The following is a 15,034-nucleotide window of genomic DNA, read 5'->3' as shown; positions in this document are numbered from 1 at the left end:
TTAACTGAACTTCTTTAAAAGCTCCATTTAAAGCTTTCTCCCTGTTATCCTTTTGCATGCTACCGTCATAGTTCGCATGCATGCTAGCATGTTTCTTATCCTTTTGAATTCTATTAAATCCTTAGTAAGTGATGACTATTGACTAACAGAACATGTATACAACATACCTTAAATCCCTAAGTTCTTCTTGAATTACTTGTCATTAATAATATGATTTATTTCATCCCAACATTCAAAAATTACAGAAAATTTAATTAATTTATTTCAAATTAGCACTCTTGGCAATTTGTTCCTTAAGAGCTAAGATGCTTGCACGCTGTTCGGCTGGCAATATTGCTATTTGCTCGTCTGTCAGCTTTAAGACCTGCATGATAAGTGCAGCTTTCTCTTGATCGCTTGCATCATTTTGAATACCGCGATGAATTTGTGCAGCAAGTTGTGAACTTTGAGATTGTTGTTGAGCCTTTTGGCGTGGATCACGTGGATCGCGTGGATCTCGAGCGTCTCTTGGATCTCCTCTCGGATCAGCTGCTCTTTGTCTTGGATCTGCTGGAAATTGTCTTTGTGTTGATGATGCTTGTGGCGCTTGTGGTGGAACAGACCGTTGATCAAATGCAGATGGAATTTGCATTTGAGTTGGCATCATTCTCATGTCCATGTCCATTGCATTTGGTGGCATTTGAGGTTGTCGACTAAGACGTGGATCAGCTCTCAAATCAACATCTTGTGAAAATGGAATTGGAATTGATGGTTGCATGCTTAATGGTGGTTGTCCCATGCCTGCTAATGTTGTATTCATCATTGCTTGAACGCTTTGTGTTGTCGATTGTGTAGTCAAGACTGGTGGCATGATGTTTGGTTTGAATAAGAATGTCTGTGGGAATAGGATGAATATTATTGATTTTAACGGTTTCGAGAAATTTAAAATTCAAAAATTTAAAAATCAACGGAAATATCACAATTTATTCAAATCCTAAATAACTTACCACAGCAGTCGCTGGATCAATGATTCTCATGACAACTTGTGCCTGTAATAAAGCATAAGCAAGTTGTGGATTTTGGATGAGCATTTGACGTGCTTCATGTGGATTATTTTGAATGCATTGCTTCATTTGCTTCATCAACTCATACATTTGCTCTGGAGGAAGTGAAGCAATTGTCTTGCTAATGATTTCTGGTGCTTCCTCTGGATTACAATGATCACCATAAGGATTTTCAACTTGTGGTCCAGACAACAATGCAGCCATTTCCATTCTTGACTTTTCCGTACAAGCATTATCGACTCTCAATGTTCGACCGCCAATTTCATATCCATTTAAATTTCTCATAGCTGAAAGTGCTGTCTCCTGATCTTTATATTCACAGAATCCATATCCTTTTGGCTTGCCACTTTCTCGATCAAATACAAGCTTTAGAGAAATAACAGGTCCTACTTCTGAGAATATATCCTTCAACTTCTCTTCCGTTGCTTCATATGGAATGTTCCCAACTGGATTATGAGGAAAAAATAAAAAGATACAGAAATGGATTAATTAATATTGGTAAATTTGACAATATTAAGTGATTGATTGGTATTTAATGGCAAACTAGCTTGATATCATCCAAAAATAGTTAGATACACTAAGAACCCAGGCACTGATATTAATTCACCGGCATCATTTAGTGATTTGCAGGAAATTAATATAATTTCCACAACTTAGAGGACTTACCGAATACGGATCTCATGGATTTATCCATGATACTTTGATCTGAGTTCTTATCTACCATTTTGAATGATTTAACTTCCAGAAAACTGTGTGATTAATTAAATATTGAAGAAAATTTATTTCAATGAACAACACGATAAATTGTAAACAAACTTGCTGGACTTCTACACATCAAGTGCGGACGTTTAGGGGGTCCATCACTTTAATTTTTCAAAGAAAGTTGAATTTTCTAAATTGAAATTTCACAAATATTAAATTAATTAAAAAACATGGCATTTGCAGTTAATTCACTACTTCGATCAGTAAGTATAATTAATAACCAACTAATCCATCAGAATATATTAAAGTAACTTCCAATTTTCACTTCCAGATCCGTCAAAATGCACGATTAATTTCAAGTAAGTATTTCACTTTTTAATCTCCATATTTTATGTAATTAACAAGCTTTTCTTATCAATTAAGCATCATCGAGATTATTGGCAGCTCAAGTTCAAAAGCCAGCACCAAATTTTGCTGGAACTGCTGTAATTAATAATGATTTCAAGGAAATCAAGTTATCAGATTACAAGGGACGTTATTTAGTGCTCTTCTTCTATCCATTGGACTTTACTTTCGTATGTCCAACAGAGATTATTGCATTTTCAGACCGCATTAGTGAATTTAAGGAATTGAACTGTGAAGTTGTTGGTGTATCTGTTGATTCACATTTCAGTCATTTAGCATGGTCAAATACTCCAAGAAAGCAAGGAGGAATCGGCAAAATTGAATATCCATTACTTGCTGACTTGACAAAGAAAGTATCAGCTGATTATGGTGTCTTATTGGAAGACTCTGGAATCTCTCTACGTGGCTTATTCATCATTGATCCAAATCAAGTAGTTCGTCAAATCACAATCAATGACCTTCCAGTTGGTCGCAGTGTTGATGAAACTTTACGCCTTATTAAAGCCTTCCAATTCACTGACAAGCACGGTGAAGTATGTCCTGCTAATTGGGATGAGAAGAAGAACAAAGCAACTATCAAGCCTGATCCAAAAGGCTCACAAGAATACTTTTCGAAGGCAAACTAAATTGATGTACTCGAATTATAGTGAATTTAACTACCAAATTGCTGAATAAAATTTATCAAGTCTGATTTAAATTTGAATGATTTTAACGGATGTTTGATTTTTGAATGTTAAACATATTTCAAAATTTTGAATTTTTAACGGTCTAAAAAGGTTTGAATTTTTCAGGGATTCAAAAAGTTTTGAATTTTGAACGGTTTTAAAAAATTCAAAATAACCGTTTTTTTCTACCCAAAATAATTCAATCATAGTCATCATGGAGGACAAGAATAACGAGCTAAAAATAAAATATTTAATAAAATTAAGGCAGTACACTTTATACAGAAGAGCCAAAAGATTGAGAATCAGCATTGTCGACTTATATTACAAAAGGAAAATTCTGAAAAAGTACCTGAAAATCTGGAGAAAATATGCAAGAAAAGCCAGAGAAATTCAAAGAATCTGCAATTTTCTCATAAAAGAACAGAATCAAACAACATTATATGACATCCTGGACAAGTCACGTCTAAATCCAAGCCTGTCCAAGTCTATATTTGCCATAAGTCACAATCGACGCAAGTTAATGCACAAATATTTTAATGAATTCAAGAAATTTATTTCATTAACTAAAAAAATCCACAAATAAAATTTAAAATATTCCTTTTCGTCCTTTAGTTCTCGACAGTGCCTTAAATTCACTCTGCTGCACATTTCCTTCGTGTAGAATTCTTTTGACTTTCTCTTTACGTTCAATGTCCATTTGCAGCATTCTCTTATGCTTAATCTTCGACAAGAATTCATTGTCTTTAATCAGTTCACGCTTGGCTGACTTCTTCTCGCGTTTCAGCATGTGCTGTAGCTTCTTCTTCTCAGCAGCATTTCCTTGTGACTGACAATACATTTGACGACGATCGGAATGAACAGCTTCAAATCTCGGTTCCAACATTCTCAACATTGGTAAGCTCTTCTTCTCTGGTTCTGGATATTTGAACTTCCTCTCAGACTTGATTCTGTCGAATTCTTTCAGGGTTTCATTAATTGCAGCTTTCAAGGCTTCCGGAAGATTCTGCTGATCTGAAAGCTTACTCAATACACCTTCAAAGGAATCGATCAAATATTGAACGCCTACATGCTCCTCATAAAGCAATATAAAGTCCTTAATTAGACCAACTGCTGTGTTAATTGCACGAACCTTAAACTCATCATCAATATCAGTGACTACAAAGTCTGTTGGTTTAAGCTTCTCTGAGGAACTAGCCTCAACTTCACTGCTGATCACTAAAAGTTCATCCTTCTTCTTAAATGGAGGAATTGGCCGTGAATTGTCAATCAATGACTTTTTAATTCCTAAATAACAAATTCCTTTAAGGAAGTTCAGCGCTGCTGGCAGGAATCTCTTTGATATTCTCTGATAATCATTAGTTAAAGTCACTAAATATAATCCAGACATAATGTCTGATCGTGTCTTAACTTTACACTGCGACAATATGTGATGAAGGAAGATGTAGCAAGGAGTAACGACTGGATGTCGGAAATCTGATGTTGGAAATAGCGAACCTAAGAATTTGAAGAAGATAATTGTGTCTAATTTTGGATATGACTTCTGGTTCTTTTTATAATCCTCGTATTTCTCTTTAAAAACTTCCAGGAAGCTATTTGAACAATCCTCAGAATTCATTTGAATTAAATCGAACATTAATGGACTAATATTGTGGACCAGCTTGAAATGCTTAGTTATATTACTTTCGTCATTATTAAGGAACAAGTCATTGACATATTGCAGTAAATATGCAAATAATTTAATCATTTTGTTCCTATTTGAGAAATGAAGTTTCGGATGGTCAGTTTTCATAATCCTTTCAATTATTGTGGACTGGATTTTTATGGACTGGTCACCTAATAGCTCAATAAACTTTTCATATGTCTCAGGAAGTGATATTGTGTATGGAATATGATCCATAGGTTCTGTGTTCTTCTTGTCGAGCTTGCTGGATGTTGTACTTGCTGAAATTTCCTCTTTCTCATCAGATTCGTCTTCTTCACTTTCTGAATTATCAGCCTTTAAGTCTTCTAGACTGTCTACGTCTGATTCCGATTCTGATTCTTTATCCTCAGCATCTTCGTCATCTTCTGATTCATTTTCATTTCCATTTTCGCCATTTTCTTCAGCAATATCTTCTTCGTCTGCTTCTTCCTCATCTTCTTGCCCATTCTGTCGTTCTTCATCTTCAGGTTCTAAAGGATAGCTTAATACTTTGTCATTCTCATCATCAATTACAGGTTCCAGGAAATATCCATCATCTAAATCATCTGCAGATCTATAAGTTGACTTAACTTCTGGATTATCTTCATCTCCTTGCATTCTCCTCTGTCTTTCCATCTCTAAAATATCCAACTTCTCCTTTTCAATCCTTGCTATTTCCTCTTCACTCTTCAATTTGTTTGTTGGCTCGCCTCTTGGTGCGAAAATCATTTCCTTAACTAATCGATCATATTCATCAGGTTCAGGCTTTTCTGGAGTTTCTGTTCGTTCTAAAGTTTTTACTACTGACAGCAGATCCTTGTAGTCACTGTCTAGTTTATTTGTTAGATCCAACATTTCTTCGTGTTCCTTCATTCTTTCAGCTTTTCGCTTCTTTGAATCAGCAATGAGCTCATCAATAGCTGTCTTTCTGTCTCTTGTTGATTCTTCGTCATTTCCACCACCAAAATGCGCTACTTTAGTGTAATTTGCTAGAAATTTTAATAGTAGTTTAGTTTATTATTTGCCATTTTTAACGGTTTTTGAGAATTTAAAGATTCAAAAATAAAATTAACGGCTATTTACCATCTAATCTTAGTTCCTCGTCACTCATTTCATCGTCGTCGTCATGTGGAACATCATCAAACTGTTCAATTTGTTCCAATGTCTGTCCACGATGTGTAAGCTGTTCCGAGTCATTTAAATTGTAAATTGACTCCTTTGGAATTTTCTTAGTTCCCGACTTTCTTCTGTCTTCAAACAGATTAGATTTATTTTTGACCTTATATTCAGCACCAAGTGTCTGTTTTCGCTTCTCAAATGCATTTTGTCGTGAAACTAAAGGTTTTCCAAAACTATGATGAGTTTTTCTATCCAACACTTTAAACTTTTCTCTATTTACATGCAATTCAAATGGATTCTCTTTTCTAACAATCACTTTTGACTTTTTGTCATAAATAGCGTCCGATTTACCACCTTTTTTGCCTTTTTTAGCCTTCATATTTAGTTTATTCGATGAAAAATATTTATCCGCGAGAATGTAAACAGAAGAGAGTAAGTAGCACGTTTTTCGAAATAAACAGGGGAAAATCAACTGAAATGAAACAATTCGAATTTTCGAGAATTTTTTTGAATTTGAGCTTTTTTAACGGGTTTTTATAAAGGAATCACATGGCGATGTTGAAATTTGATTTTTGAGGGATGTTAGGATAGAATTGGATTAAATATTAATGGATGTTGAATAGTAAATCACAATAAAGCATATAAATCACAAATATAATTAAAAACATCTTCATTGGACATAAAAATGATTAAATTCAAAATAATATCATTAAAGAATCTCTTGTTAAGCTTGAATGTATGGAACATGACAATAAGTAATGTGAAAAGCAGTGATAAACTTAATTGCCAGCATATGGACACCAGAACTGCAAATAAATGTAGCTGTTAAAATAATGAATTTTTATATTTTTTTTATATTAAATGGGAAAAAATTTTGCAGCACCAGTTTTTCGTCCTTCATTGCATTTTTTCCCATTCCCAACTTGATGTGATACACATTTCCTTTTTATACATCATAGAACTATTGCAGTGTTAATTGAGTGCTTGCAAAAAAAAAATACATATAAATTGGAAGCAATTTATATGCGCGTTCGTGTATTTTTTGTCTGAATTTAATTGAGTATATTTTTGCTGAGATTAACATGCTTTTTCTTGTATATTCCACTCATGAAGCAGGGATTTTATTTTGATTCAACCTAAATAACTATTTCCAATTGTGTAAAATCACATCTGTAAAATTGAATTTCAGGGAGGATTAAGTTATGAGTTTACACAAAATGGAATTAAAGCTTTAATCTAATACATACAGCATTTTTGTTATTAGCATTAGACTTAATTCCATGTGTGTCGGAGGAAATCATAGGAAAATGACAAGTGGATTTTATGATTTATAATCTTATTAATCATAATACCTAATACATGTAGTGACTTTAAGGGATTTTAATAAGACTTTAATTAGTTAACTAAGTAATTAAATAGTTAATGCATTGATAATGCATACTATGAGAGAAAAAATTTATTTCTAGACAAAACTGTCAAAAATTGTATATTGTATATCCTTATAACTTCAATGGCCTAAAATATGGCCCAGTATAACAGTATGAAAATCTCAAAAATTGTCAAAAACTACAAAAAATCAATAAACGGTTTTCAAGATTTCAAATTTTATCTTCGATTTTTTTCGAGAATCAAAATTTTGAGAAAATAGAAATTCATTAAAAAATGTCTTAAAACAACCATAAACATAGCTTTTATATCATTCAATCGTCAAATATGAAAATGCTTTACACTGCTGAATGATATAGTTCAACAATAGTTCATCGTATAACAGAAAATTAAGGAAAAAACTGAATTATTTTGTTTAAAAACCGTTTCAAATATAGAATTTGCATACATTTTGAAATATTTTTGACCGTTAAATTTTCTATTCAAACTTTTGTGATCCAATAAATAGTGAGGAATGGGATGACCAGTCAGTTGCTTTTTGCGTCCAAATTGAGTAGACCAGTTAATATGCAGTTAATGACCAGTTTTAACGTATTTTGTCCACTCGAAAGAATAAGGTCTAGAAGACATAAGGTTCCATTTGACAACCTTTAAAAGCTACCAATTAAGCTTAAAACTCATGAGGATCATATATAGATTCTTTGTGCCACTAACGAACAAAATCTTAAATTATTAAGGATTTATTCGAACATGACATTCAACAAAAAGGTCTAGACAGGAACAAGAATTCTCATTTTTTCAATGAATGTCAACTGCTAATGACTTCAAAACTAAAACTTCCTAATCATGTACAATAAAAAACTTCCACAAATAAAAGCTAAACTTTCCAGCCACTTACAGCATAAGCTGATCAATAGAACACAATGCAGTCGTTCATAAATAAAAGAATGAAATAATCGTGTTTACATCATGAATTAGTCATTGTTTTTTATTAATGATTTCTTGATTTTTCTTCCTGTTCCTTCATATGCTGCGGTGTAACTTATTTGATACATTCTCAATCATTTCCGGTTGATGGAAGAAGTTCCTCATTCTACTCAAATTTTTTGGCTCGCAATGTCATAATCAGCAGACAGAGGTAAATGTTTACCCCTTTTTTATTGTACTCTGACTGATTCCACATTGTATTGTGATTGTCCTTGTAATTTTTTTTTCTTACTTCGTGCTACACAACTGCTGCTGTGTACTGCACCTATACATCCTCATTTTCGAACTTACTGTAAGGATACAGCATGTAAATCACTCGGATTTACCCACTGCGCATGACGAGATCTACAATGTGTTCTATACATGCGATTCTATACATGAGACATTATGCATTGCATTTTAATTAACATGTTTAATGAAGTAAGGTCTATTCGTCATTCTGTTCAACAATGAGTGCCTGTCAAAATGTTCAGAAAATTTTTCGTGCTTTACATGCCACTTTAATAATGTAAATAAATTCATATCTTTTTCACATGGGTCCTCGTCATCAACGCTATCATGTCCATTGGTGTCATAAATAATGGATTAAGGATTGTTAACGTGGAGGAACATTCTGTTGTTGTCATAATGTCCGTTTCAGATATTAAATGACCGTTATTTTTTAAATTTGAATAATTTTTGTCCGTTATTTTTCAAATTCAAATAATTTTTGACCGTAAATTTTTAACCCCGTTTCACCACAAATTTTGAAAATATTTTCACCGTTAATTTTTAACTCATTTTTCACCACAAATTTTGAAAATATTTTGACCGTTAATTTTTAACCTCAAATTTTCGAATAATTTTTGACTGTTAATTTTCAAATAATCTTTTAACGTTATTTTTCAAATATTTTCTGATCGTTATTTTTCAAATTCAAATAATTTTTGACCGTAAATTTTAAACCCCGTTTCACCACAAATTTTGAAAATATTTTGACCTCATTTTTCACCACACATTTTGAAAACATTTTCACCGTTAATTTTTAACTCATTTTTCACCACAAATTTTGAAAATATTTTGACCGTTAATTTTTAATCAATTTTTCACCACAAATTTTCAAAATTTTTTGACTGTTAATTTTCAAATAATCTTTTGGATGTTTCTTTGGATAAATTTTTTCAAAATTTTCGACTTTGAATTGATTTTTCTCATAATCTGGCAATTTTATAGCTCCATACTTTATATACACTTACGGGATTTGTGCAGATCTTTATTTATGTATAATTATTTTTTACCGTCATGCTTTATTTAATTAAATATTTCAATTTTTATGCCGGTTTCTCGGAATCAAAATATCAAATTCCGACATTCAACATGAATTTTTTGCACTTTATTCTACTTGGCACTATGGTTGAGTTGATATTTCGAGTGTATTACACCTAAAACTATCGTTTGTTGCTCTTTAAACGCTGCATAAATCCTTAATTAAAGAGAAAAATTGAAATTTTAGTGATTCCGAGAAACTTTTTTCCTAATCCGTGAGAAAATTCGTTTTTTGATTTTATGTTTTTGCAGGAATTATAGACTAACAATACAAAATAAAGACAGATTGAGATATTATAAATAATATTTTAACGAAATTAACAATTAGTTAATTTGTTTAATAAGTTAAAGTAATATTTTTCTATGAAGCAAATTTTGTAGTTTTTGAGACACGAATTAGACGAATTTGACTTATCCAGAGAATCACCCTTTTAACGTCATTTTTCAAACATTTTTTGACCGTTATTTTTCAAATATTTTTTGACCGTTATTTTGGAATAGAAACTTTTCGGTCAAAAATGCGCATTCTCCAAACTTCTTCTGTGCCATATCATTTCCATTTTCAGTATATACAAATGTTGTGTAACTAAATTCATCCAATTATGTACAGCATCATCAGATAATGAGAAGAGTTCTGTTCTGTTTTTTTATCAAATTATATGATACACAACATTCACTTCCACATAATGTACTGTCGCTTGTTCTATCTTAAGCTGTTATATTTTTTTTTTTTTTTCGTCACTCCCGTCTGTCATCATAAACATTTCATTGAAAGAGAGCAAGAAGAACATTTTTTTTTCCTTTTCTTTTAAATGAAAATTAAGTGCTTCATCTCATTGCATATACTTTTACCCACAACATGATATTATAATCTATAGAAAGGTACGAAGAAGTTAGAAGCTGCAATAAACGAACAATGTACTTTTTCTTCTCTCATGCTAAAAGTTTTTCTACGAAGAAGGAAGCGATGCTAAGTTTTAAGGGAAAAATAAGTTTCTATCTTCCATACTGTGTATTAAATTAAGTCATCGTAAATATGTGAAAGTCGATGGAAACATTTGCAGTGGGTAAAATTATGATGTGAAGATTGTCTTTAGAATTATATTTTAAGTTGTTTGAAGCTGTTTTAGATGAATTTGTTATGACTTAGAATTTTTAATGAGAATTAAAGTTTCAACGGAAAAATGGTTTTTGAAATTTTTTGTCAAAATTTAGTTTCAAAATTTTTGGAAATTTTCTTGATTTTTGTCGAAATTCGATAAAATTTATTTCCAGAGTGCGGCAACCTGAAAATCGAAAATTCGACATTTGATTGTCGAATTTTTTCTCAAAATTCGATGTTTCATTAGAAAATTTAAAAATAATTTGACAGTTAGCAATTTTGTAACAAAATAAATATTTACGAAGTTTTCATTAGAAATTCTCATTCTAATACAAATTTTGAAGCTTCTAATATCCTAATACAATTCCCTTGATGTGGATTAACGATGTTTTGTGCATAAATTTGCTTAAAGATTTTTTGTAAACATTAAAAAAATTTTCAATGTGTTTTGGAATAATCGGTTATTTCTTCGTAACGGAAATTTATTTTTTGAAAAAAGTAACGAAAAAAATAATTCAAACAAAAAAATCAATATATATATATGTGGTCATACGGAAAAAAATCGCCCCAAAATCGCCCCAAACAAAACTAATACATTGACAAAAGATAAATTTGAATTTCAGATAACCGTTACGAAAAATGTAAACAAATAATTTTTTGCATTATTTGTCAATCGATTTAAAGAACAGTAGATTTAAAGAAACGTAACTTCTAGGATACACAAATGTAACACTCAAGCATTCGTCGCAATCAATGTATACGTGTTGATAAATAAAAATTTCATAACCGTCATTTGAAATTCAATATTTTACGTACTGTAAATTTTGTCATTGTGTTAGTGCCTTTCCAAAAAATAACCGTCATTTTTTTGTATGACCACATATATATATATTGAAAAAAATAACAGAAATTTTTCAGATAGCCGCACTCTGTTTATTTCTTGAAATTTAAAGCTAATTTGAAGATAGTTTGAACTGAACATAATTGATTCATCATATAGCACTCTTAGAATGAGATTATCGACTTTATTGCTTAATAATGGCTCGTTAAAATGAATTTTTCATGATTTTTTAATTTGTTTACACTTTTTGAGCTTTCTAATTTCGAATTTTCGAAAACAAGAAAAATTCAAAAATATAATTGAAATTTTTGAAAACCGTTAAATAATTTTTTGAACCATTTTCACCCAAATTAATTGGTTTTTCAACTTTATTGACTTCAAGCCGTTTTTAGTCAGCTGTCAAATTACTATTCCTACACTTTCAACTTTATAGACAGTCTCAAACATCACTATTCCAAAGAAAGCTATTATAAATGCACAGGAACTACAAAAACAAAGAAAAATCCACAAGAACAGCCACAATAGATCGTAATAATTGCAAATCTATTCATGCATACCATACCCTAACACACATATGTCTCTCCAATTACAATACCCAATATCCAATCGAATATTTTATTAAAGAAAAAAGATCGAATAAATAAAGTAAATTAATACATTTGGAATAAGTGTAAGTAAAAAAATGAGCTTAAGTTATGCCACATGAACGTGCTCAATTACATTTCTCTAGACCACATTATCATACCTAAACAAAATAAGAGGAAAGTCAGAATTTACAGTATGTGCTTTTATTTCCCCTTAAAACTGATTACAGATACAGTGAATAATAATCAGTTATTGAGGCAACTTTCATACGTCGGAATACAGTACTTGATATTTATAAATGCATCAGGACCTCCATAGACTTCAAGAACTGACAATGTCTCGTCAATGACATCCCCAACTCGTCCAGCACGACTATAGTCAATTCCATCAAACAGCTTTGGGTTACAGTCGCGAAATAAGTTGAACATTGGAAGTAACTGACGATAAAATGGAACTAGTGCTTCTGCAACACATGGATCTGACAATTGAAAGAAAATAGTTTTTAAAATAAAGTGAATTGAGACGTGATCCAGTGGAAGTCAAAAATCACGTATTATCATTAAGCAGCAAGTCAAATAAGTTTGAAGGAACTTACCACAAATGCACATGTGCTGAATTATTCGTAATGTTGCCATTATAATATCACAATTTTTGGTATTTAGAGCATTCCTAATCGGAATTATGAGTTTTGGAATCACGGGTAGAATTTTATCGCTTGCGGCATTCAACAAATCGTGTATGGCGTATCGAGCGATGAAGTTATAAGGGAATGCGGCCTCACATAATCTGATAATGAAATTGAAATTTATCGGAATGTGTATGTGTGGATGAAGTGGGGGTGAAAGGTATATGTGTGGTTAAAAATAGGAATGAACAGAATAAGATGAAATATGATAATAGGAAATAAACATAGAAAGGCATGCAGCATGTGTGGGAGATTAAAATTGTAGTTTGAGAATATTAAATTTTTATGAAAAATAAAGGGACGAAAATATTTGAAAAATAACGGTCAAAGAATATTTGAAAAATAACGGTCAAAAAATATTTGAAAAATAACGGTAAAAATTTCCTCAAAAAATTGTGGTGAATAAAAAAACGGTCAATTAAAATTTGAAAATTATCTGTCAAAGTTTTTTCAAAATAAGTGGTGAATAAAAAAACGGTCAAACAAGGTCAATCCACCTCAGATGGACACAATGCCTTAACAGAGCTTTTCCTAAACTAAGGAACAATCGCTTCAAATTGCCAAGCATGCTGTATGCCTTCAAATCACATAAACCAGACAATTCTAGGAAATACCAGCATTTACCCATCAAAAAATATCGGCAGATAATGAGAATAGTCTAAATCCTTCAACGAGGTCACCTTCCACGAAATAAAGTGTCCCTCTTCTTTTTTGCAGTATGAACGAACGCATGGAATGTCACCTCTCAGAAACAACATCCGGAATCTACTTGTATAAACCATTTTCTCTTGATATACATTAATTCTGTGTAAGATTATGAATTATAATCATTTTAAATCACAATAATCTTTATTTAATACTTACTTGGATGGTGGAAAAACCTGAGTATTTTTCTGATAAGCTGACACTGAGAATGGAGCAACAATTCGCTTCTTCTGTAACTTTTTATGGAATTTCTGAATGAAATCATCATTATAAGTAATATTAGCACTTACATTTGCAGCCTGACATGTGTGATTCCTCATCATTTTTATTTAATTTAGTTCCGAACAAAAATTTTAAAAAAGCTCCCGCAACGATCTAAAAAAGTTTAAAAACTTTCAAAAGCTTACTTTGCGAATCGCAAAATCAGTTTTGTTTTATTTTTGTTGTTTTTAATTTTGTTATATAGTTTATTATTAAATTCATAACATAATTCACTAGAAATGAGCATTCCAAATGTATCTAAAGACACAGAATTAAGACATCTACCGATACAAATTCAATCACAATTAGTTAAGCTTTTGGATGTTGATGATTCAGTTTTAAGTTTATTAATGGGAAATATTGTTAAAAATCTCGAGGATAATGATTCAGAGTTAAGATTTAATAGTAAGCATATTGATGCAATACGTGAACATTCACAAAGGCATAATAAATCAGCAATCTTAGTGTTATTGGATGAATGGAGTACAATGGGACGATTAAGGCCAAAAATTGGTCATTTTCTGGATTTGTTAATTAAGTGTCAATTATTTCAAGCAGCTGATTTTATGGCTGACTTATTAAATGAAAGGAGACCAGAAAGGCCATCAAATGGACCGGCATCAAGTGTTGATATATCATTGCCAAACGAGAATATCGATGAGATTGTCAATGACTTAAATTATCCGTTTTCATCAATTGATTTAACGACGAAAGCTAATCGAATAAATAATTTTGTTAAGCCTGACATCCATACACCTAACATGAATGACTATATGAATAATGTATTTGAAAATGGAACTGCAGCCGGTCAAAGTAAAATTTTTAATCAACTCGAAATGTCAGATTTGATGAAATTCTCAAAGCCAATGACTACTCAGTTAGTTCCAACGACCATCAATACATTGGACAGTCAAAATGTCAGTGCTGCCATTCCATTAACTGTAAACTCAGCAGAACAACAATCTTCGAATTTTCCTGCATTATCTGGTTTAATGTCGACAAACAGCACATCTCAAAGTGTAAGCACTGAGGAACAACTTCCAGTCTTCCTACTTCAATCAATGGAATCAAAATCAAATAATGTAACTCCTGATTTATCTGGATTGATGAATCAAAGCACAACATTTGAGTCTTCGAGTGATCAAAGTCAATCGTCGATAACAGAATCATCTATCAATACAACAATGAGCTGAAGTAAATAGACACAACATTTTTTTTTATCAACTCATAGATAACATGTCTTGTGATAAAATAACGGAACCTTTAACTTTATAATTAATCTTATTTCATGTCGCGTGCGATTTTAAGCTTTTATCAGCAATTATATGTACATTAATTAAGTGCTTTTATTATCAATATTGCAACACGTGCACGATTTGCAGGCATGTTGTCAAATCCGTTAAGTAACGGTCATAATTTGAAATTTACACTGACACTAACATAAGTTTTCAAATTCAAATCTAAAATAACCGTTATACGTAAATTATAGTGCAATTAATGATTACCAATAAATCAATGATATTTTAGAGTATTTAATCATGATTTACTTCCAGTTTTGTCTT

The 15,034-nt window shown here is 31.5% G+C and overlaps 5 protein-coding genes across 5 annotated transcripts; 2 read left to right on the top strand and 3 right to left on the bottom strand.

Moving 5' to 3' along the window:
* Nucleotides 1-229: 229 nt before the first annotated feature.
* On the bottom strand, nt 230-1,870 carry CstF64 (cleavage stimulation factor subunit 2 CstF64). Its single transcript, XM_070651491.1, has 3 exons — nt 1,710-1,870; nt 987-1,489; nt 230-874 (listed from the first exon to the last, which is right to left on the bottom strand). The coding sequence occupies exons 1-3, from the start codon at nt 1,765-1,767 to the stop codon at nt 260-262; spliced, it is 1,176 nt and encodes a 391-aa protein (XP_070507592.1). The 5' UTR covers nt 1,768-1,870; the 3' UTR covers nt 230-259.
* Nucleotides 1,871-1,875: 5 nt separating this feature from the next.
* Prx3 (Peroxiredoxin 3) lies at nt 1,876-2,862 on the top strand. The gene is made up of 3 exons (XM_070651492.1): nt 1,876-2,008; nt 2,077-2,104; nt 2,169-2,862. Exons 1-3 carry the CDS (start codon nt 1,976-1,978, stop codon nt 2,774-2,776), a joined length of 669 nt encoding a protein of 222 aa, XP_070507593.1. The 5' UTR covers nt 1,876-1,975; the 3' UTR covers nt 2,777-2,862.
* Nucleotides 2,863-3,344: 482 nt separating this feature from the next.
* l(3)07882 (Nucleolar protein 14 homolog l(3)07882) lies at nt 3,345-6,052 on the bottom strand. Its single transcript, XM_070651443.1, has 2 exons — nt 5,580-6,052; nt 3,345-5,485 (listed from the first exon to the last, which is right to left on the bottom strand). Exons 1-2 carry the CDS (start codon nt 5,992-5,994, stop codon nt 3,402-3,404), a joined length of 2,499 nt encoding a protein of 832 aa, XP_070507544.1. The 5' UTR covers nt 5,995-6,052; the 3' UTR covers nt 3,345-3,401.
* A 6,014-nt stretch (nt 6,053-12,066) lies between these two features.
* LOC139099080 (parkin coregulated gene protein homolog) lies at nt 12,067-13,534 on the bottom strand. The gene is made up of 4 exons (XM_070651478.1): nt 13,371-13,534; nt 13,131-13,310; nt 12,417-12,607; nt 12,067-12,299 (listed from the first exon to the last, which is right to left on the bottom strand). Exons 1-4 carry the CDS (start codon nt 13,532-13,534, stop codon nt 12,067-12,069), a joined length of 768 nt encoding a protein of 255 aa, XP_070507579.1.
* A 129-nt stretch (nt 13,535-13,663) lies between these two features.
* Nucleotides 13,664-15,003, top strand: tub (interleukin 1 receptor associated kinase 4 tube). Its single transcript, XM_070651452.1, has one exon. The coding sequence runs from the start codon at nt 13,712-13,714 to the stop codon at nt 14,663-14,665; it is 954 nt and encodes a 317-aa protein (XP_070507553.1). The 5' UTR covers nt 13,664-13,711; the 3' UTR covers nt 14,666-15,003.
* Nucleotides 15,004-15,034: the final 31 nt, after the last annotated feature.

This window comes from Chironomus tepperi, unplaced genomic scaffold (genome assembly GCF_022539635.2).
Source record: "Chironomus tepperi strain 1889 unplaced genomic scaffold, CSIRO-AGI_Ctep_v1 contig_461, whole genome shotgun sequence".
Classification (NCBI taxonomy): Eukaryota; Metazoa; Arthropoda; class Insecta; order Diptera; family Chironomidae; genus Chironomus; species Chironomus tepperi.
This window is presented reverse-complemented; position numbering and strand designations above follow the sequence as displayed.

Coding starts and splice junctions, on each gene's coding strand:
- Prx3 (XM_070651492.1), top strand. CDS start 1,976: ATGGCATTTGCAGTTAATTCACTACTTCGATCA. Junction 2,009..2,076: donor TTAATTCACTACTTCGATCA/GTAAGTATAATT, acceptor TTTCACTTCCAG/ATCCGTCAAAATGCACGATT. Junction 2,105..2,168: donor AAATGCACGATTAATTTCAA/GTAAGTATTTCA, acceptor TTATCAATTAAG/CATCATCGAGATTATTGGCA.
- CstF64 (XM_070651491.1), bottom strand. CDS start 1,767: ATGGTAGATAAGAACTCAGATCAAAGTATCATGGATAAATCCATGAGA. Junction 1,490..1,709: donor ATCCATGAGATCCGTATTCG/GTAAGTCCTCTA, acceptor CTCATAATCCAG/TTGGGAACATTCCATATGAA. Junction 875..986: donor TTGATCCAGCGACTGCTGTG/GTAAGTTATTTA, acceptor CTATTCCCACAG/ACATTCTTATTCAAACCAAA.
- LOC139099080 (XM_070651478.1), bottom strand. CDS start 13,534: ATGATGAGGAATCACACATGTCAGGCTGCAAATGTAAGTGCTAATATT. Junction 12,608..13,130: donor CTGCCGATATTTTTTGATGG/GTAAATGCTGGT, acceptor TTTCATTATCAG/ATTATGTGAGGCCGCATTCC. Junction 12,300..12,416: donor TCAGCACATGTGCATTTGTG/GTAAGTTCCTTC, acceptor TTCAATTGTCAG/ATCCATGTGTTGCAGAAGCA.
- tub (XM_070651452.1), top strand. CDS start 13,712: ATGAGCATTCCAAATGTATCTAAAGACACAGAATTAAGACATCTACCG.